At 38.6% G+C, this 21,508-nt stretch overlaps 1 protein-coding gene across 1 annotated transcript in view; it reads right to left on the bottom strand.

Moving 5' to 3' along the window:
* Positions 1-5,344: 5,344 nt before the first annotated feature.
* HSPA9 (heat shock protein family A (Hsp70) member 9) overlaps positions 5,345-21,508 on the bottom strand; it is a 30,044-nt gene continuing 13,880 nt past the window's right edge. The window contains exons 6-17 of the mRNA XM_063447514.1: positions 21,386-21,459; positions 16,635-16,741; positions 15,665-15,827; positions 13,359-13,451; positions 12,803-13,012; positions 12,369-12,596; positions 11,529-11,633; positions 10,617-10,734; positions 9,174-9,268; positions 7,882-7,974; positions 7,524-7,664; positions 5,345-5,797 (exon numbers count right to left, since the gene is read on the bottom strand). Of these exons, the coding sequence (XP_063303584.1) occupies positions 5,729-5,797; positions 7,524-7,664; positions 7,882-7,974; positions 9,174-9,268; positions 10,617-10,734; positions 11,529-11,633; positions 12,369-12,596; positions 12,803-13,012; positions 13,359-13,451; positions 15,665-15,827; positions 16,635-16,741; positions 21,386-21,459 (1,496 nt within the window). The 3' untranslated portion in view covers positions 5,345-5,728. The remainder of the gene's footprint in view (positions 5,798-7,523; positions 7,665-7,881; positions 7,975-9,173; positions 9,269-10,616; positions 10,735-11,528; positions 11,634-12,368; positions 12,597-12,802; positions 13,013-13,358; positions 13,452-15,664; positions 15,828-16,634; positions 16,742-21,385; positions 21,460-21,508) is intronic.

The following is a 21,508-nucleotide window of genomic DNA, read 5'->3' as shown; positions in this document are numbered from 1 at the left end:
TTGCCGGCAGCTGTACGGACTCTACAAGCATAAGTTCCCTTCAGGATCCGGTGATTGTTTTAAATTTGAAGTTTGATGTACCAAAATAATCACCGGATCCTGAAGGGAACTTATGCTTGTAGAGTCCGTACAGCTGCCGGCAAATGCAGAGTCTCTATGCACAGTTTTTCGCTAAGTCCACAGGATGCTTCTGGGAGGCGGGACGTCCGTGATGACGTCACTTGATGAGGATCCGGTGATCGTTTTAAATTTGAAGTTTGATGTACGGAAAAAAATAGTTTTTTATCCTATTGGCTGCAGTGGACATCTCTGCATATTGGGGTTATTTGAAGTAAAGCAGGCTCATCTGCTCTGTTTGTGAGTGAAAACTCCATTTAATTATTTTGCAATTGCTTTTATTTAACAGTACTTCACTATATATGCTTTTTGTATTTTCTTTTTTATGTATTATTGTATGAATTTGAGGGCACTTCAGATGAAATAACAGAGTAAGTTTATTTTATATACCTTCACATGATCACTTTATAAGTGGCTTTTTCTGCAATTTGCACTTTTTTAGAAAGTATGTAGATGCACATTGCACTTTCTTAAAGGTATATCACATTTTGCACTCACTCTGAAAAAACCAATGCAATAAGAAAAATTTGCACTTTAAATGAAAACGCACTTATTTTGTTCGTTTGGATTGCGATGTGTGTTTTTGAGCTAAATACACGTTTAAGTGCTGCTATATTTTCTATCAAGGTTATCACAATCGGGTATAAGCGCCACTTTGTCACTTGTATATTGGATTTATATTTTATAAATATGTACCAATTTTAACACATTATGTGCAGCATGTACAAGTGTAGAAGAAAAGTACTCTGTCCAAATCCTTGTATGCTGTATGTCTCCCTGCTATGGAGACTTATTATAAGCAGCAAGCTTTCTGTATGTGTGTTCATGGAATTAATTAAGTACAGGTTACATATATTATTGCAGAATGTGACTGACTATTTTTAACAATATATGTGTAATTTGTACCGGCTGGTAGAAATTCTTATGTGATATGTAAAAACAGCTGTTTGGCTATTGACCGGTAGGGGTCAGTAATCATGAGTGTTTGGTAGAAAATCCCCTGAATCATAATGCAAGATAACCTGAGATCTTAAGAGTGACCTGTAGGGGTCAGTGTAGGTATGGTGAAAACTGCTGTTCGTGAGTTATATGCCCCAACCGTAATAGTTTGTATGATGACAGTAAAATTAAAGCAGAGCCCGTTCAGGAGATTTAAAATATTCGAACATAAGAGCCTGGTATAACAGGCGATGTAATAAAACAGTGATCCTGTTCGGGGGTTTTAAAATCACGAACGTAAGCTGGTACAATAGACAAAAGTATGACAAACCGGTTCCCGTTCGGGAGATGAATGCACGAAAGGTGAGCCTGGTATGACAGAAAAAAATGTGAACCAGCAGTGTTTCCGTTTGTGAGTTTTAAATGCACAAACGGAATTGCCTGGTATGATAGGCAATTAAACTAACCCCGTTCCCGTTTGGGAGTATGCGAATGCCCAAAAGGAGCAAGTAATACGTATGACCATGAATTTAAAAAGGAACGGATGTGCCCGAACATGCAATAGTAAGTATTAGCAACTGAAATAGACTAACGCAACCGTAAAGTGAGGACCTGACCCGATAATGATGCTGTGGGACTGATGCCAGGCATGACGGGTAGGTCAACTTACGGTTTTGTGAGTCACTGGACGCTATACGCGACGATGGACTGAAGAAAGAAGCTGGTTGGACGGAAAAGCCTGTGGCTGGATTCCTGGACACAGCTCAGCGTGGAAGACCTCATGGAGCAAAAAGTATTCTCAAAATGGTGTCTGGATGAACCGGAAGTTGATATTCAGATGCTGACCTTGAACGGTATGGAGTCAGGTAAGGGGTGTACCTTATTATAAGTGAATAATTATAAGCCCCTCCCAAACGGCCTTAATATATATATTACTGAAGAAAATCCTCGAGGAGGTGGTGGAAGTGATAGCTATCATTCCCTTTTGGCCCTGGTTTCCTCTCCTCTGCAGAATATCAAATTCCCCTCCTTGAAAGGTGCCAATCCTTCGGGATCTACTGATGGAAACTCTGCATTTGACTGCATGGAGATTGAGGGGGAAATATTAGCAGCTCAAAGCCGATCTTCAGCCATCTTCTCTACTCTTCTGCAGTCTAGAAGACAGTCTACAAATTAGACTTACCTTAGGATTTGGTCAGACTTTTCCTTCAATCTCAGAAGTCTTGGAACTTTTGCACTCTGGTTATTTGGGCTTCGACTAATAATTTCATTAAGCATTATTAGATATCAGGATCTCAGATTTGTCATCTTTTGGAAGAAATGTACTTTAAATCCCTTCAAAATAATATTTCTTGCAGTATTCCAGTGTCTTTGTCCTTTTTGGTCCCTTACCTTTGATTTGTAGTGTTGGCATTACAGTGTGGTGATGCTGCCATGGATTGTCCGGCAACATAGAACTTTTATATATAGCATAATTTTTCTTTCCTTGATATCCATAACAGCATTGGTCTCCAACCCCTTTGTCTTTCATATTTTCTTTATTCCGGGTTTTCACTGATGCTACATAGTGCACTGATTTCACCCTTCGAATGTCTCTTTAGAATGATACTGAAGGAGAGGAGCGGAGGAGACCAACGGTGTACAATTATGTTGCCCCAGCAATAATCAGAAAGTGTTTTAGTAGATAATCAAAGGAACACTAGAAACCCTAACCACTTATTCTTACTGAATTAGAGTGCCTAGAGTCCCTGGCATCTGCTCACAGAATCAGGGTCCTCTGACACCTGCAGCATGAGAAGCATACCATAACTGTATAGCAAAACGGAATAAGTTTAATCCATACACAGAATCACTGTATAGAAAAGAGTAAACCATTCAAATGAAGATTAAACCTGTAGGGCCACTTTGTGCACAGGAATTGTTCAATTACTGCTGTAGTATAATGGTGATGGCAGATACCTTTGACACAATCCTCAGCACCTGAATGTGTCTAGTGTTGATTTTTTTTATATTTATAGGCATACTACCAAAAAGCCATTAAAATTTTTTGAATAACTGCCTTACTTTACTCTACTTTGCAATTGTTCCTGCTATGCTGACTGGGAGTAGCAGACTCGTGCATTTTACAAACATGGGGATTTGCACTGGATGGACAGGATCTTCTAATTATCTGCTGTGGCCACCCCCAAAACTAACTTACTGCCAATAGCTTTGCATATTACTTTACCGACAAGCTTGAACAGCTAAGGAAAGACTTCTCCCCTCCTTGCAGTTCTCTTTCTCAACCACAAGTAGATCATGTCTTTCCAACCCTTCAGACATTCTCCCTGGCTACTGACCAAGAGGTGGCTCTTTACCTTTCGCCCCATCACTTGCCCGCTTGATCCGGTCCCATCTCACCTTATCAGATCTCTCTCTACCTGTCTCGTGCCTTTCTTAACACACATCTTCAACTGCGCTCTCTTCTGGCGTTGTCCCTGCTGATCTTAAACATGCCACTGTAGTACCTTTCCTTGAAGAAGAAGAAAAAAAAAAATCTCTTGACAGTCCTCCCACTCTAACCAACGTCCTATATCCCTTCTCCCTTTTTCCTCAAAGCTTCTGGAAAGACTTGTCTTTACCCGTATGTCTCACTTCCTCAATTCCAGCTCTCTCCTTGACCCTCTTCAATCTGGCTTCCGCCCTCTCCACTCTGAGACGGCGCTTATCAAAGTTACTAACGACCCAATTGCATACTAATTCTTCTTTACCACTCTGCTGTATTTGACACTTGATCATGCTCTCCTTCTCCAAACTCTTCATTCACGTTCTCTGTGACTGTCTTCTCGTGGTTTTCCTCCTCTCTCTCCCAACGCTCAGTCTCCTTTTCTAATGACACCTCCTCCCCTCGATCGGTCTCGGTTGGAGTCCCCCAAGGCTCTGTCCTTGGTCCCTTTCTATTTTCTGTTTATACTGCCTCTCTTGGCAAACTTATTACCTCTTTTGGATTCCACTACCACCTGTACGCTGATGACACCCAGAGACCTCTCCCCTGCCGTCCTGCAACATGTCACTGCTTGCCTTTCTTCCATCTCTGACTGGATTTCCTCCCGCTTTCTGAAACTCAATCTCTCTAAAACTGAGCTCCTTGTCTTTCCTCCTAATACTGATGCTCTTCTTTCGCTCTCCCTTCAAGTAAGTGGTATCCACATAAATCCATCCTTGCAAGCACGCTGTCTTGGCGTCATACTTGATTCTGGCCTCACATTCAGTATGTTGCCAAATCCTGTATGTTCCATCTTAAAAATATAGCCCACATCCACCCCTTTCTTACGCAAGATGCTACCAAGGAGCTTGCCCATGCTCTAGTAATTTCCCGCATGGATTATTGTAACCCTCTCCTGATTGGTCTTCCCAAAAGCTGTACTGCACCATTACAGTCAATAATGAACGCTGCTGCCAGACTGATTTTCCCTCTCTAGTCTGTTCTCGCACACCTCACCCCTTTGTCAGTCCTTACATTGGCTTCCTGTAGCCTTTAGGAGTCAATTCAAGGTACTAATTCACACCTATAAAGCACTGAACAATTCTAGCCACTCTTACATCTCCTCACAGATCTATTAGGTATGTTCCTTCTCGGTCTCTCTGCTCTGCCCGTGACCACCTCATGTCCATTTTTCACACCCGTACAGCCAACTCACGCTTGCAGGACATCTCAGGGCGGCTCCCTTCATATGGAATAGCCTGCCTACCTCCATCAGACTCTCCCCTAGTCTTGCATCTTTTAAGAAGTGCCTTGAAACTCATCTCTTTAGGAAAGTTTATGGCCTCCCAGAGTAACCTCTACCTTACAAACCAGTCTCTTGCTCTCTCCTAAAGTGCAGCACTCTACTCTCTCTTCCAGCTCTGCCTCACTCCCACCTTATTTGATTGCAAATTGCTGTCCTATTGTGTGTTATACCCCACCTCCTATAGAATGTAAGCTTGTTTGAGCAGGGTCCTCTTCAACCTATCGTTCCTGTAAGTTTTTTGTAATTGTCCTATTTATAATTTAATACCCCTCTCATAATATTGTAAAGCGCTACGGAATCTGTTGGCGCTATATAAATGACAATAATAATTAACAAACACCTGCAGAGCTCCAAATTACATCTTGTGAAGGAATAGCTGCACATTTCTAGATATTTGGAATTCACTTTTGGATTTCTATGCTTAGGAAGTCAGAACAGGGGAAAAAAAAAAAAAAATAAAAAAAATGGAGTTTTCCATTAAACGAAAAAATGCAACACAAATAAAGCAGGGAGCCACATTTTATGGGAATTTTGCCAGTGTTAACTTTATATTATTCTGAACTTTGAAATCACACAGAACCTCAAATATGAGGCATTACTCTTAATTAAGCAACCAGTTTACAATGTGATGAATTGTAGGGTAAAACCATAATGTAGAAAAAGAAAAAAAGAAAAAAAAAAAAAGCGTGGGCTTTAAGTAGAACAGAAACACTTTATGGGAAAAAAGGGCAAAGAACTGTATTAAAAAAAGTCGACTAACTGCACATACATAAATGAGCACAAAGAAATTACATAAAGAGTACTGCCAAAACACAGTATAAGATTTACTTTTGCTTATTTATGCTCAGGGCATATGAATAGAGATTTGCTCCCAAGCTATTCTTATTCTAAAATATTAGTCACTACTGTTTTTCTTCTTTCTGGTCTGGCTTTTGTTGTTCACTTCCAGAGCTGTCTCTTTCTGAAGCCATCTGGCAAATAAAGAATTGGAAAAAAAAAAAAAAAGTTACATCCAGTATGCACAGTCCCAAACACCTGTAAATACACTGAACACAATTATAAATGCAACACTTGTTTTTGCCCCCATTTTTCATGAGCTGAACTCTAAGATCTAAGACTTTTTCTATGTACACAAAAGGCCCATTGCTCTCAAATATTGTTCACAAATCTGTCTAAATGTGTGTTAGTAAGCACTTCTTTGCAGAGAGAATCCAGCCACCTCACAGGTGTGGCACATCAAGATGCTGATTAGACCGCATGATTATTGCACAGGTGTGCCTTAGGCTGGCCACAATAAAATGTGCAGTTTTATTGTATTGAGGGGGGTCCAAAAACCAGTCAGTATCTGGTGTGACCATCATTTGCCTCACGCAGTGCAACACATCTCATTCGCACAGAGTTGATCAGGTTGTTGATTGTGGCCTGTGGAATGTTGGTCCACTCTTCAATGTCTGTGCAAAGTTGCTGGATATTGGCAGGACCTGGAACACGCTGTCGTATATGCCTAACCAGAGCATCCCAAACATGTCCGGTGAGTATGCTGGCCAAGCAAGAACTAGGATGTTTTCAGCTTCCAGGAATTGTGTACAGATCCTTGGAACATGGGGCCGTGCATTATCATGCTGCAACATGAGGAGATGGTTGTGGATGAATGGCACAACAATAGGCCTCAGGTTTTGTCACGTTATCTCTGTGCATTCAAAATGCCATCAATAAAATGCACCCGTGTTGTTGTCCATAACATACGCCTGCCCATACCATAACCCCACTGCCACCATGAGCCACTTTATCCACAACGTTGACATCAGCAAACCGCTTAACCACACAATGTCATACACGCTGTCTGCCATTTACCCTGTACAGTAAAAACTGGGCTGGTGTGGTTACACGTGGTCTGCGGTAGAGAGGCTGGTAGGATGTACTGCCAAATTCTCTGGAACGCCTTTGGAGTTTGCTTATGGTAGAGAAATGAACATACAATTTGCGGGCAGCAGCTCTAGTGGACATTCCTGCAGTCAGCATGCCAATTGCACGCTCCCTCAAAACTTGCGACATCTGTGGCATTGTGCAGTGTGATAAAACTGCACATTTTAGAGTGGCCAGCCTAAGGCACATCTTTGCAATAATCATGCTGTCTAATCAGCATCTTGATATGCCATACCTATGAGGTGGTGGATTATCTCGACCAAGGAGAAGTGCTCACTAAAACAGATTTAGACAGATAAGTGAACAATATTTGAGAGAAATAGGCATTTTGTGTACATAGAAAAAGTCTTAGATCTTGGAGTTCAGCTCATAAAAAATGGGTGCAAAAAAAAAAAAAAAAAAAAGTGTTGCGTTTATAATTTTGTTTAGTGTAAAAAGGGTTCAATTTACCTCTTTCCAGTGGAGAGATTGTGCCTTGTCACAACTCAACTCTACTTACTACAGTAGTAAAATAATCCAATCCCAGCTAACAATGCTTCAGAGACCCTTCCCACCCCTTAAAACAATATTCAACAACAACCTTAATGCTGGAATTTGACATTTAAAATATTTTTAGTAGACAGAACATTTTTCCATAATATTATTAATAAATAATCCCCCCCAGCTCCCTACCAAAAGAACACCCCATCAATCAAAAAATATTTCTATCTACACAGCCATGCATATTAACACTGGCCCAGTTTTAAACACCACTGATGAAACCCAAAATACCTTTTTGTATGCCATTTCAAAGAGTTTCAGTGACGCCTGCTGAAGGGATGATGCAGCTTGTCTGATGTTTTCTCCAGTTTCTGTATCTTTACGTGCTAAGAGTTCTTTCATTTTGGCAATTTCTTCCTTGAGCTTGTTGCACTAGAAAAAAATAATAATAATAATTACAGACAAGCAGATAACAAAAAGCAAGCAATTACACGAAAAAAAAAAAACAACCAAAAAACAAAAACATTTTGAATATATTGTTTTGAGAAGGCTTGCTGTAAGATGGGAGAACTGCCTTCAATTAAAGCTAAATGAAAAAAACATAAGATTCAAATAGGGAGAAAGTATGCCAATAAAACAAACTTCTAACCTCATCAGCAGGCAACTGATCCTTAAATTCCTCCATTTTTGACTCTGTGTCATGAATAATGCCTTCAGCATTATTTACAGCTTCAACACTTTCCTAAAAGAGGGGAGAGAAAAAAAAAATTGTAATTTGATACGGTTGTAGTTTACAAGCATGTTTTATAAAAGGTATCATCAGCAAAAACTGCTCTCATTACAAATGAACAGAATTGGTTTTAAACCTGGATTACTGGATTAAAAAAAAAAAAAAAAAAACTTTTAAAATGTAGAAATCCACATTGCTCTATCCTGGAGCAGAATGCATACATCTAAACCTACTGTGAGCCACTGTTACATGTGCAGCCATTTACAGCTGCCAGGTTACACATTACTTATCCGTGATGTTCTCTGTGTTGGATTTGAAATGACATCCAGGTTAGTCCCAATGCGAAATCATATACACAAAAGCAATTCCATCTGGCATCTACTATTCCAATGTGTTAAGAGTGTGCAAGTGAACACTTCCCCCAGTTGCCCGACTCCTCCCGACTTTTTTTTTTATTATTATAAAATATTTAAAAAAAATTTGCTAGTATTTATACATCAGAACAAAAATAAAAAACATTTGACATAATATAGTATAAATCAAGCTTATGTTTGTTTATACATCATATTTACTTTTTACAGTTTTATTTTTGCATAATTTCCATACCGGACTAGGATACGGTTGTGTCTATAATACCAGGAAAGGGGTAATAAGTGTAGATTAGGGAAAATTAGGTTCTAGAATAAGTTCTGAGTTTAAAAAAAAAAAAATATTAATATATTTTTACAATTGTCCTTTGGGGTGGTAGTAGCCCATTCCATATTGTACTGGTATTCAAATTTGATTATTTAAACCCATTTTGGTTCTGGATTAAATTTTCGATTTTATAGCTATAGTCATTTTAATAGTCAATAAATAAGGTGTAATTAGGTACTTATGATTTTTAGTATTGACTGGACAAGCCATATTTAATATGAAGGTCGGTCGGTCAGTCAATTATATAGCAATTTACAATATGATTCAACGTAGGTAAGACCATGAATATGTTTTCTAGTCAATTATATGTTGATACCAGTGTTCAATTACTACCTTTCTTGTAAAAAAGCAAAATGCCTGCACTTCTGGTACAAAGTTATTGAACTTGCCATGAAAGGGGTAAAACACTTGTTCCAGAAGCCAAAAACGAACAGACACATATTTAAAAACACACACACACACACACACACCTACCAACAACACAGGTACATTAAGACATTAGGACAGATAATTACTTTTCTCCTTCGGTCTTCTTCTGCATATTTTTCTGCGTTCTTCACCATGTTCTCAATGTCATCTTTACTCAGTCCACCAGAAGACTGTATAATGACTTAAAAAAAAAAAAAAAAAAAAAAAAAAAGTTACATAAGATAGAATAAAAACACACAGCCGGAAGCATCCCCCACCATATGCTATCTTAAAACATACAACATAGAAAACAAACCATATTTATTTAATAGTAATATGTTGGCTAAAAGCCATTTTTTTATTTTCTTCTTTAAACTTAACAACAGCCCTTAAAAATTAAAATGGGAGTAAAGCCGCAATCTACCTGTGACATGCTAAAAGAACTAAACTGGCTGTCTCTGTAATCTAGACGCACCCTTCATCTTTCCAGCCTTGTGTTTAAGAGCTTTTCTGGGAAACTCCCACCCTACCTGAGCAGAATGCTCTCTTCGGCTGCTCCAACCTCCGATCCAGTACCATCACTTTATTTAGTCTATCTCAATACAAAAAGAAAGCGGCCCGATCCTCCTCCTACAGAGAGCCACAAATGTGGAACGACCTCCCGCACACTTTAAAATCTTCCCCAAGCCTAAAGTCCTTTAAGTGATCCCTCTACATACCCTCAAAACAGAATGCACGTGTCATGGTTGAATATATATATATATCATAATACAAAACAATAAAATACAAAAACAATATTAATACACGATATCCATCTATATATCTCGTGTATTAATATTGTTTTTGTATTTTATTGTACCATAATGTAACAATGCAATGTTTTGTGGACCCAGGGCATACTTGAAAACGAGATAAATCTCAATGTATCTTTCCTAGTAAAATATTTTATAAATAAATAATATGCAGCCCTATGCTACCAGTCAGGATTTAAAATCTACACACCACAGCAAGTCATAGTTTACCTTCCATTTGTAAATTTCGATTCACCAGAAATCAATTTTCACTTAAAATGGTAAAGTAATGTCCAACCGGAATGATTTCACACTACAGCCATGATGTTAATGTACAAGTACATACACACATAAGCTTGTGTATTAGTCATTGCCAGCTAACTTGCCATCTCTTCATTTAACGCTTTTCTTTTCCCAATTTTCTTATCGCAGGGAAGATTTACTACACCCTGGAATCTCTCTTTTTGCTTTAACCCATGCATTATAGCAATCTTAGCTTGCTTGTTTCACTGTGATCAGTAATACTTTAGGCTTTTCATTTACACAGATATTCAAGTAGAGAGGTAAAACCCCCACTGCAACATAAAGCTGAAGTCTGAGAAAAAACTAACTGCGTGTTAGTAATCCTAGTTTTTATGTAATTACTTTGAAAACATAGTAAGTTGCTGAAACAGAATACTTAAAAATACATTCAAACATGTGCAGACATACATACAAACACACAAGACAATTAAAAGTTGAAGGTGTATTCAATCATACTTTGTTGTTCCCGGCCTGTTCCTTTGTCTTTTGCAGACACGTGAACAATTCCATTGGCATCAATATCAAAAGTGACTTCAATTTGTGGTACTCCACGAGGTGCTGGTGGGATTCCAACCTAAAGGGGGAAGACAATGTACTTTTATTAACAAAAATAAAAAAATATATATATATAAATAAAAATAAATAGATTAGAAAACGCAAAGGACTAAAATATATTGTTTACATTCAACACTACCTAATACTGAACTCACAGTGGGTCATGTCAGGAATAGTATCATGGAAGTGCAGTTGGGACCCTTGTTAGGAGCCCATATAGGGCCAAGTTATTTATAATTCTCCAACTGAACTGCAACGTAGAAATGTGACAAACTGGGATCCTTACTAGAGGTGCTGTCTTCCCACTTTCCACTCATGTGGAAGTACTGGAAGGCTATGATATCATGTCACTTCCTCCCAACGTGCAGATGTAAGGGATAACCCTACTAAGTACAGCCTGACACAAACCACTGGCCTGCAGCAAAAAGTAGTTAAGGAGAAAGAATAAACAGCATGGATTTCAGAATTTGTGTATACTGTGTGTATGTTGCAGTATCAAAATATGCGGGTGTTGAATTCTGGATGGTATCACACAAAATAAACATTCAGTATTCTACGCTTATCCCAATTCAGTTAAGGAACACCAAGCACCAAAACCACCACAAGGTTAGTTTGCCGACTTGTCCCTGCAATCATTTGCATTTCATGAACACAAAGGAGCACGCACGTAAAATGCAAAGGGATCATTTAGCACTAGTAGGAAAATATTTTATTAGTTTACTTTAAATGTACAAGTGAAAATGTGTCCTGGCAGATCCAGAAGGTTGAGATTTTATTCAAGCATATTGTGTTTTCATGTTTAATTAAACCTACCAATGTAAATTGCCCAAGGAGTTTGTTGTCATTAGCCATCTCTCTCTCTCCTTGGCACACTTTGATTTCTACTTGAGTCTGTCCATCAGCAGCAGTTGAGAATACCTATAAATTATACAAGTTATAGAATTGGGTCTAATACATTACAATATAATTTCCATCATATCAAAATTTCACAAAAAATTAAATAAATAAAAAATAATATGTACATAAAGGGAACACCCCCCCACCCCCCTTATAATTGATTTACTTTTGAAAACACCATAAAACCTGTAAAATTAATATCATTCCAAGTGTATTTTAACATTAGAGACATCGTGTATGTGCGATATATATAGATTCCAAGTACAGTTTATATAATTTACTTTAGTATATGTAATTTGCTGTGGACGGCCATTTTGTCCATGTGATCGCGACGTCATCGCAATCACATGGCCCGGATCAGCCACAGGGGGACTGCCTGGGATGCCAGGCAAGTCCCCACATCGCGATCGCCGCCAGCGATCAGGTAACTGTATAGGACGGTGTGGACGTACTATGCCGCCCCCCGGCGTTTAGGACCGGGTCCCCAAGGACGACATAGTACGCCCGCCGTACTTAAGGGGTTATAGGAACGTGAAAAAGAGTGGACACCAACTATAGGATTAATAACAGGAAATGGAAGATTTTAGTTATGAATGAAAGAAAAAAAATATGCAATTACACCATTTGAACAGCTAAACAAACAATTTGAAACGAAAGAGAATCCAACATTGAACAAATTGACAATAAGCAAACTAAATAAATAAAAAATAAAATAAAAAACACTCAAGAAACGAACAATCACTGAAAATCGGTTACCTGACTTTTCTTTGTTGGTATAGTTGTGTTTCTTCCAATTAACTTTGTAAATACTCCACCAAGTGTTTCAATGCCAAGGGACAAAGGAGTGACGTCCAACAACAAGACATCAGTTACATCACCTGCTAACACCCCACCCTGAATGGCAGCCCCAATGGCAACAGCTTCATCAGGATTCACAGACTTGCTTGGAGTACGACCAAATAAATCTTGCACAGTTTGTTGAACCTGTATTAAATACATAACAATGAGAGATTGAACTTGATCGACTGAGTCTTTTTCACCCTATATTACTATGAAACTATAAAAAAAAAAGTGTACATTTGCAATATGCCTTTTACAATTACGTTTTGAATAGTTTAAAATCATTCTCAAAGTCCAACATGAAATGCGAGAATAAACATGTTTTATAGTTCAACTACTTAAATGTTCACCTTTGGCATTCTAGTCATTCCTCCAACAAGGAGAACTTCACCAATGTCACTTTTACTGACTTCCGCATCTTGCAAAGCTTTCTGGCTTGGCGCAATTGTCCTTTTAATTAGATCAGCAACAATTCCCTCAAACTGTGAGCGAGTCAACTTCATGTTCAAATGCTTTGGCCCAGAAGCATCCATGGTAAGGTATGGCAGATTAATATCAGTCTACAACAAAAGTATTAACACCATGAGTAAGGGAAATTAGCAAATATGCTAATTATGTTTTCAGTAAAGATTAATAATTTAACCATTGTTGTATCAATAATCTTTCAGTGGACAAGGAATCAAGGAGACAAAATAGAAAATAAAAAAAGCATAGTAAAGTCATCAGATATTGGTGCAGCAATTTTCATGCTTGGAACTTGCAACCTGGTTCCAGGTGTAGGAACTTTGGCTGTGAGATCACTTGCAAATGTTCTTGCATTTAGAAATTCTAGGTATGCAGAATAATGTATATGCAAATAGTTTAAAGTACATCTTTTTTGTTTTGAAAAGAAAAAAAAAAAAATACCTGAACAGAAGACGACAATTCACATTTTGCTTTTTCAGCCGCTTCTCTTACTCTTTGAAGAGCCATGTTGTCTTTGGTCAAGTCAACACCAGTCTATTAAAATGTAAGGTTATATATTAAAACGAATCAGTGTACATAACAGCATGAAAAATAAAAAGTAAATCACATTTAACAGTTCACGTTCAACAGAACAAATCTAGCAGTGATATTAACAGCCTATGAAAACTCATACCATCAACTTAGTAGAATAGTTCTCATAATAAGAAGTTGTTTAACAACTTTCTTTTGCTTAAAAAAAATAAAAAAGGTACAGTTTTAGTACCATAACCACCAAAGAGTTGTAGCAGAGTACTACTGTAGCTTGTAGGAAAATAAACCATTTAGTTATGGTTTGACATCTTACCTGGCATCCACAGGTAGTGCTCCACACCTACTCTCTGCTGGAAGGAAAGCAGAAAGCTCCTAAGCAAAAGCTTCTGTTAGTTTTCCTGAGAATAGCCTGGCAGTGGAGATTCAGCTCATTGGCTGAGTGTCAGCTGCTCTCAGTCAATAATCCCTGCTTGGCTGAAATTAGTGAAGATAATTTCCGTAACAAAAAAAAGGTACGCAGAAGCACTTGGCGGACCCAGGTAATAAGTCAAACGACTACTAAAACGGTTTGATTCTTCATATTGGGGGAAGCCCCAAGGCACTGTAGGCTTCAAAAGTTCTGGTACCGTAAACACTACAGCATGCTGTAGTGAAACTAGTGACTGGAGTATTCCTTTAAATCATAATTGGTGGCACTTTATAAAAACAAAACAAAACAAAAAAAAAAAAAAAAAAGTCTTACCAGTTTAAACTTAAAGGAACATTTTAGCGTTCTGAATACAAAGATGTATTCCGAACACTGACATTTTCCTCTACCCCTGTGGCACACCCATACCCGGAGAAGAGAAAAAGGAAACGGGGGGCGCGCGTGCGTGCACACACAGAAAATGCATTTCTCAGCAATGCTGCATCTGTAGAGTCCAATTTATACAAAATACAGATTAAGGAACAGCACACAAATAAAAATACAGCTTCTTAAAAATCACTTCTCGGAAAAAAAACATGGGGAATCAGTTTTACCATATGGCCCTATCATGGTAAAGGGAAACTATAGTGCCAGGAAAACAAAATTGTTTTTCTAGCCCTATAGCTCCATATAGTGCCCTCCTCACTTGTGCAGAATCGTTTATATCACCCAAGTCCAGCTCCGATGTTCCTCGGCGCTGGCTCAGGCTCAGGCTCCTCCCCTGCTGAAGATTCCTAAACACCTTAGACACACCTGGGTAATCCCCAAATCCTGGACAGTTAGGTGTGCCTTGAGGAGCATTGTGCTAGATGTACTCATGAAGAGCGCGAGACCATCCAGCATCAGTTAGGCGGCCAAAAGTCACCTAACGACATGTAAGTCCCTATAGTGGACTTCTGGAAGACAGCCAGAAGAGGTGGGGTTAACCAACAAAGGTAATTATGGCAGTTTCTCAAAAACCGATCGTGGAACTGAATCTCCATATTTGTTTGCGGAGATAGGCGATTAGAAGTAGCCTTGTGCGCTGTTCCCTAATCTGTATTTAATGTGGTTTTTAGCAGCATTCAATGCTACTCAATTGCTCATTTCTTGGCTTTAAATTATTGTCACAGTTCAAATTAGTAAAATAAGAATTGTTCAAATATGTTTAGTAAGTCTTCAGAATACTGCTTAAAGGACCACTGTACTGCCAGGAAAACAAACTAGTTTTCCTGGCACTATAGGGTCTTTAGGTCCCCCCACCCGCTGGGATGAAGGGGATAAAACGCCTTCCGCCACTTACCTTTCTCCAGCGCCGGGCTCCCTCGACGCTGGGGAACTCTCTTCCTCCTGCCGACGTCAGATCCGTGCATGCATTCAAACCACCCATAGGAAAGCATTTCTCAATGCTTTCCTATGGACGTCTAGTGTCTTCTCACTGATTTTCAGTGAGAATTGCGGAAGCGCCTCAAGCGGCTGCCAGTGAGACAGACACTAGAGGCTGGATTAACCCTTTTCAAAACTTACTGCAGATTAATATCATCAATAAAAATGTAAATTTTATGAAACTTTGACACTTTGAAAATATAGATTTGGCAGTGCAAGTGGAGAATGAGTAAATTAGTCATATTTAAAGTAACTGCCTACATTTTTCATATTGTAAGTATCTACTAAAGTAGATAAAAGCAATAATGCCATAAAGATAATTGAATACACACTATGTTTGTAAAAATAAAAAATAAAGTTTTTTTTTTTCCTTCTTAAAACCAACCTCTCTTTTAAATTGCTTTACAATGTGTTGCAGCAAAGCTTGATCAAAATCTTCACCCCCCAAGAAAGTGTCTCCATTGGTTGATTTAACTTCAAAGACACCTTTCTGAATCTCCAAGACTGAAATATCAAAAGTTCCACCTCCAAGGTCATATACGGCAATACTGGGAGGAAAAACAAAACCACGTTATTACATATATCTATTATGAAGGAAATGGTGGCTGTAAATATCAACACTAGTTTTATTTTTCTTCCAAGCATCAAAATAAAAATCACATTGAACACCAAATTCCCTCCAGCAGACACATAAAAGGTTAGACAACACTGAACTAAGTAAACCACATACAAAACAAAGACTGCAGGGTCAAAATGCTGCCAATTCCACATTAGTGGAATAAAGCTTACTGCCAGTACATTTTTTTTTTCTTTTTAAATTTACATCATATGCACGATTATCCTGTTATAGAATGGGATTTACTAGAGGCATTAAGTTTTATAATCTTTTGCAAACTATTCCTGAGGCCATAAAGCATGAGAATATAGTGTAATGTACTACATTTCTATAACTGCACACCATATTCTTGATGAATTTCTAGGTGAAGTCAAAATGGATGGTAACTGTTAAAAAGTAGCATTTCTCCTTGCATTGCTTTTTGGTTAATTTGTAAGGTTAGTATGGGATTTTTTTTGCTAAACAGTTTATAGTGGGTGCACGTCATAACACTGATTAATAGACATATTTGATGGCCAAATAAGATAGTTGTGTAATTGCAGTTATGTTAAAAGCAGTCGGATTAGTTTTGCCCACTTGCAAAATGTGTCTGAGGCAGTGGCATAAGGAGGACAGCCATTGTGAGGGAGAAGTCCGGCCATTTTTATTTAATTAACCCATTAGAAAGACCCTTTGCACCTTTTTAGTGCTGTAAGTAATCGGTTGTCTAGTTTGATACTTCTGAACAGAATTTACTTACACTTTATCATCAGATTTGTCTAAACCATATGCAAGAGCAGCAGCAGTAGGCTCATTAATGACTCGAAGAACATTTAGACCAGCAATCTGTCCAGCATCTTTTGTTGCCTGAAATGAAAAAAATAAAACTGTTTTTTTTTTTTACAATAAACTATATGTTTAGGCAAGCATTGCACATCTTAAAGCAACATTACTAAAAGGATAGTTGCACATTATTTCTAGATAAAAGGGACAGAATCTATGCGTTAAACCACTACATTAGAATGTTGTGCTTTTGGTACTTCTAGATCTTAAAGGAACACTCATTTAACCCCTTCAGGACCGGACTGTTTTTGCGATGTTTGTACGTTAAGGACCAGAGCTATTTTAAAACTTTTGTGGTGTTTGTGTTTAGCAGTAATGTTCCGCTCTCTCATTTACTGTTCCGATACAAATTATATATTGTTTTTTTCAGGACAAAAAGGGCTCTCTTTACATACTATTATTTTTATCATGTCATATAATTTAATTAAAAAAAGAATAAAATATGGTGAAAAATTAAAAAAAAAAATTGACTTACTTAAAAAAATCTTTTACTGACCTACAAAATCAGATGAAACAAACTGCTAAATAGATTCAAAATGTTTTTTTTTTTGCAAGTTATAGGGCTATAAGTACAAGTAGGAAATTGCGGTTTAAAAATGTACATTTTTCAAATGTATCAATAGTGACATTGTAACACTTATGTCATAAATCTCCAAAAAAACACCCCACATGTATATATTTTTCTTAAACTAGATAACCCAGGGTTATTCATCTGAGAATATTTAGTTACTTTCTATGCAGCCATTTTACCACAAACCTTTGCATAGGTAGTTTATTTTATTTATATTTTTCACATAAATTGCAATTCAGGTATAAATTCTGATTCTGTTAGGTGTCACTACCAAACAACACCCCAATATATGTGTTCGGCAACATCTCCCAGGTACAGGGATATCCCCCATGTATAGGTGTGTTTGGGGGGCTAAAAGGCCACATATCAGTTTCCCAGCCTGGAATTTTGACATGTAGTCAACCTGCATGCATGTCCTATTTGGGAAATTTTTGAAGCCGGCCAATGTATTTTACCCCCATCAAACCATATATTTTTGAAAAGTAGACACCCTAGGGTATTTCACATGGTGGTATTTTAACCCTTTCCATGCACTAATTCTACCACCAGGCTTTGTCAAACTTATGGATTTTGTTTCTTTGTCACACACATTGTACTTTAGGCATGAATTAACAGATCCTGTTATGTGTCACTGCCAAACACTGCCCAATATGTTCAGCAACATCTCCCAAGTTCAGTGATACCCCCCCATGTATAGGGTTGCTGGGTTGTTTGGGGGCCAAAAGGCAACAATAAGAACTTTTACAGGTCAGTTTTTCAACTTGATATATAGGTATGCTTGGTCTATCTTCAGTTTGACATATTTTTGCACCCCCCAGTTAATGTTACCATCATGACAGTATATATTTTTATAAAGTAGACATCAAAGGTTATAGAGGATGGGGTGTTTTGACTTCTTTCCCCCAACCATTTTGCCCCCCAAAGAAAGTGTAGTGGTAATTTTTTTATTCTGTTTTTTATGCACACGTCATCTGGTTTTGGCCAGCTGGTTATGTGTTACTGCCATAAAACTTGTTAGGACAAATGTGCAGGTAGAAAATGTACATTTAGCAGCAATCTTTAAACTGACTCCTGCAAATAGAATCTAACTGGAGATTTGGGGGAAGGAAACTAACAAAAAATGGCTGCTTTCCAAAGAAACAAAAAATAAAATAAAAATTCAGGAACACTTCTTACAACTGTTCTGTGTGGTACAGCTTGAAACATGTACCTACACACAGTCCTGGTTTAGAAGGGCAATCAGGACAGTGAAAAAGGGTGTCTGTCCTTTTCCCGTTTTTAAAACGGACCCGGAAACGTTTCTGGTTTTTTTTTTGGGGGGGGGGGGGGGGGTTCGTTGGCGGTAACTTAAAAATAAAATGTCTGGGCTCAGCTTGCACCGTTGTTGGAACTTGTCCATCTCCATAAATTGTTAAAGAAATAATTTTCAACTGAAATTGGAGAAAGGTGGTTTTCCCTGGATTATTTAAAAAAAAAAAAAAAAAAAAAAGCAAAAGTGAGTTGTGGGTTGCTATTTGCATCAGATAGATAGCCACCTTTTTATACTTTGCTTTGGTTTTTCGTAAAATAAGATATGGCTGCATCAGCTGATCAGCCAAATCAACACCCCCATGTACTTATTATACGCCCTGATGCAAACCGGTTTGGACTCTACTCGACCCGGACAAAGACATCTGACATGCGTTCGTCATGGATGGTTGTTAGCATGTTGACATCCTTCCGGTCCCTAAATTTTAGTGCAAGCACTTCAGCTTTTCGAAGTGCTTTACATTCGCCTTTTTTACATTTTGCATCTATGAGAGATCATGGAAAGTCTTTGGAATTTTTTCTGGCAGTGCCACAGGCCAGTGTCTGTAAACCATAAAGTGTTTTAAATAGATGGACACTACTATAAAAATTATCTACATAAAGGTGGTAACCTTTATTAAATAAGGGGTTTAGTAGGTCCCATACAAGTTTCCCACTTGTCCCCAGGGAGTCAGGACAGCCAGGAGGGTCCAGTTGACCATCTTTCCCCTCATATACACGAAAGGCAAATGTGTATCCACTTTCGCTCTAGCAGTTTGTACAGTTTTATGCCATACCTAGAGCGCTTTGAAGGGATGTATTGTCTGAACCCTAATCTCCCTTTGTATTTCATTAGAGATTCATCTATGGATAAATTTTGTTGGGTGTATAAACATCCAAAAATTTGTCCTAAAAATGGTCTAGCAGTGGGCGTATTTTATAAAGCCTATCGTATTGGGGTGATCTCTAGGGTGACAGAGGGTATGGTCACTGAAATGTAAAAATCTCAGCAGTAACTCGTATCTGGCTCTAAGCATGGTTTGGGAGAATACTGGACTAGACCTTATTGGGTTGGTGCTCCAGTATGAGCTAATCGATGGCTTCTTTATAATCCCCATGAGCATTGTAAGAGCCCAGATTTTTTTTAAGCTCTGGGACATCTGTGGGATGCCAGTCATGCTCCCTGACTGTATAGCTACCTGGATTGTTATCAATAAATTGGGTAGCATACAAGTTAGTCTGGGAAGCAATCTCCTCCCAGATGGTATCCCCTAAAAATAGTTCTACATACTGCATTGGGGAGAAGCCATCCACATTAACATTAATGTTGGCACTAAAAGGGGGGACGTTGGGCTCGGCTAACTGTGGAGGTACCCAGTCCTCCTCCACATTCGGCGTAGCAGAGGAAGCACAGCTTCTTTCTTCAGCCGGCTCTCACACAGATGACATGTCTTGACTAGACATGTCAGAAAACTGACCTGGGTCAAAATCTGACGCAGTGTCAGATTTAGCCTTGTACTGCAGAGAGCCTTAGATTGAATTTTTTCCCCAAGTAAGTGGGTTAATCTCATAAGAGCAGACATTAGACTGTGAGAGTAGGACCTGCCAAAGATGGGGTACATTGACGTTGTGGCAGGCTTATGCAATGTATGATCATATAATGTAACTAAATCCCCATTATTATTTTTTTGCCTAGATTAGGTGTTATTAAAAAAAAAAAAGAAAAAAAAAAACTTTTAAAAACTAAAAAAATCTGTCGACATTTTCATATATTGTCTGACCAAAGGTGCGAGTATATCACTGAAAGATCCGGTCATATGCTAGAATGTAGGGAAGATATTTAAGTTTTTAACAAACTTGCATTGGGTCTACACAGTAAATGACTGGCCAGATTGGAGTAGCAGTTTTACATGGAAAAATACAAACCAACCTAAACCTACCCAGTTATATGAAAGGAGGCATCTTTACCCGAGTTATTCATAATGTGTGAATTTCAAATTTAAGGCTAAAGTGGCCCAACTGGCAAGAAAAGCTAAATTAGGGAATGTTTCCTGTTTGGCTATTTTTACCTTTCATTTGAAATTCACACTATAGTGAATAGTCCTGTAAGTGTTAAACTTAAACAAACCAAAATCCCAGTCCTCCCCCATATACTAAATCCCAGCACCCCCCTCTAGCCAACAAGCAAACTCCACACAAATTGCCGCTGTCAGTATGCCACTCCAGGGTCTAACCCAAATGGCATCGTCCGCACCCTGTGCCAAATCTGATCCTCCCGCTACTTCTTGAAACCCTGTGAAGATAGAGCACGTTGATGTCACGTCGTAATTTGACATGACTCGCCTCCATGCATCTACAGGTACTCCAATGTCCAGTCAATGCAACACACACCATTTTCTTTATTGCTCCCTACCTTTGGGAGCTGATGTGGGGCCTCTCCCTGGGGTCCAGTGGGGATCTATCTGCTCCTCACTGCTCCCTCGCACGCAGTTTAGTGGTGCTGGGTGAAGGAATATGATGTCATATTCCGGCGCCCGGCTTCACTACAGACAGCGCGTGCTAGGGAGCAGCTTGGAGCAGGAACACTGAGCTTCCTCGCTGGCCCTCCTCCCCGGCCGGGTAAATTTTAGCAGAGTAGGCACCTGCAATGTAAAGAAAGCAGGTGCCTACTCTACTTTAACACAAAAGCATGTACATGCGGCCCACGAGTTTGACATGCTTGTAGTAGACAATTATGTAACAAAAAAAACACCAACATCCAAAAGTCCACAACTGTGTTACCGAGTTAACCAATTACAGTGATGACTAACCTGTCTCTGTGAGTCATTGAAGTAAGCTGGTACAGTAATAACAGCATTCTTTGCAGAATGTCCCAAATAATTTTCTGGAAAGGAGAAAAAAAAATAAAAAAATAAAACCACTCGTTAGTATCT

The sequence above is a fragment of the Pelobates fuscus genome, chromosome 3 (genome assembly GCF_036172605.1).
Source record: "Pelobates fuscus isolate aPelFus1 chromosome 3, aPelFus1.pri, whole genome shotgun sequence".
Lineage (NCBI taxonomy): Eukaryota > Metazoa > Chordata > Amphibia > Anura > Pelobatidae > Pelobates > Pelobates fuscus.
This window is presented reverse-complemented; position numbering and strand designations above follow the sequence as displayed.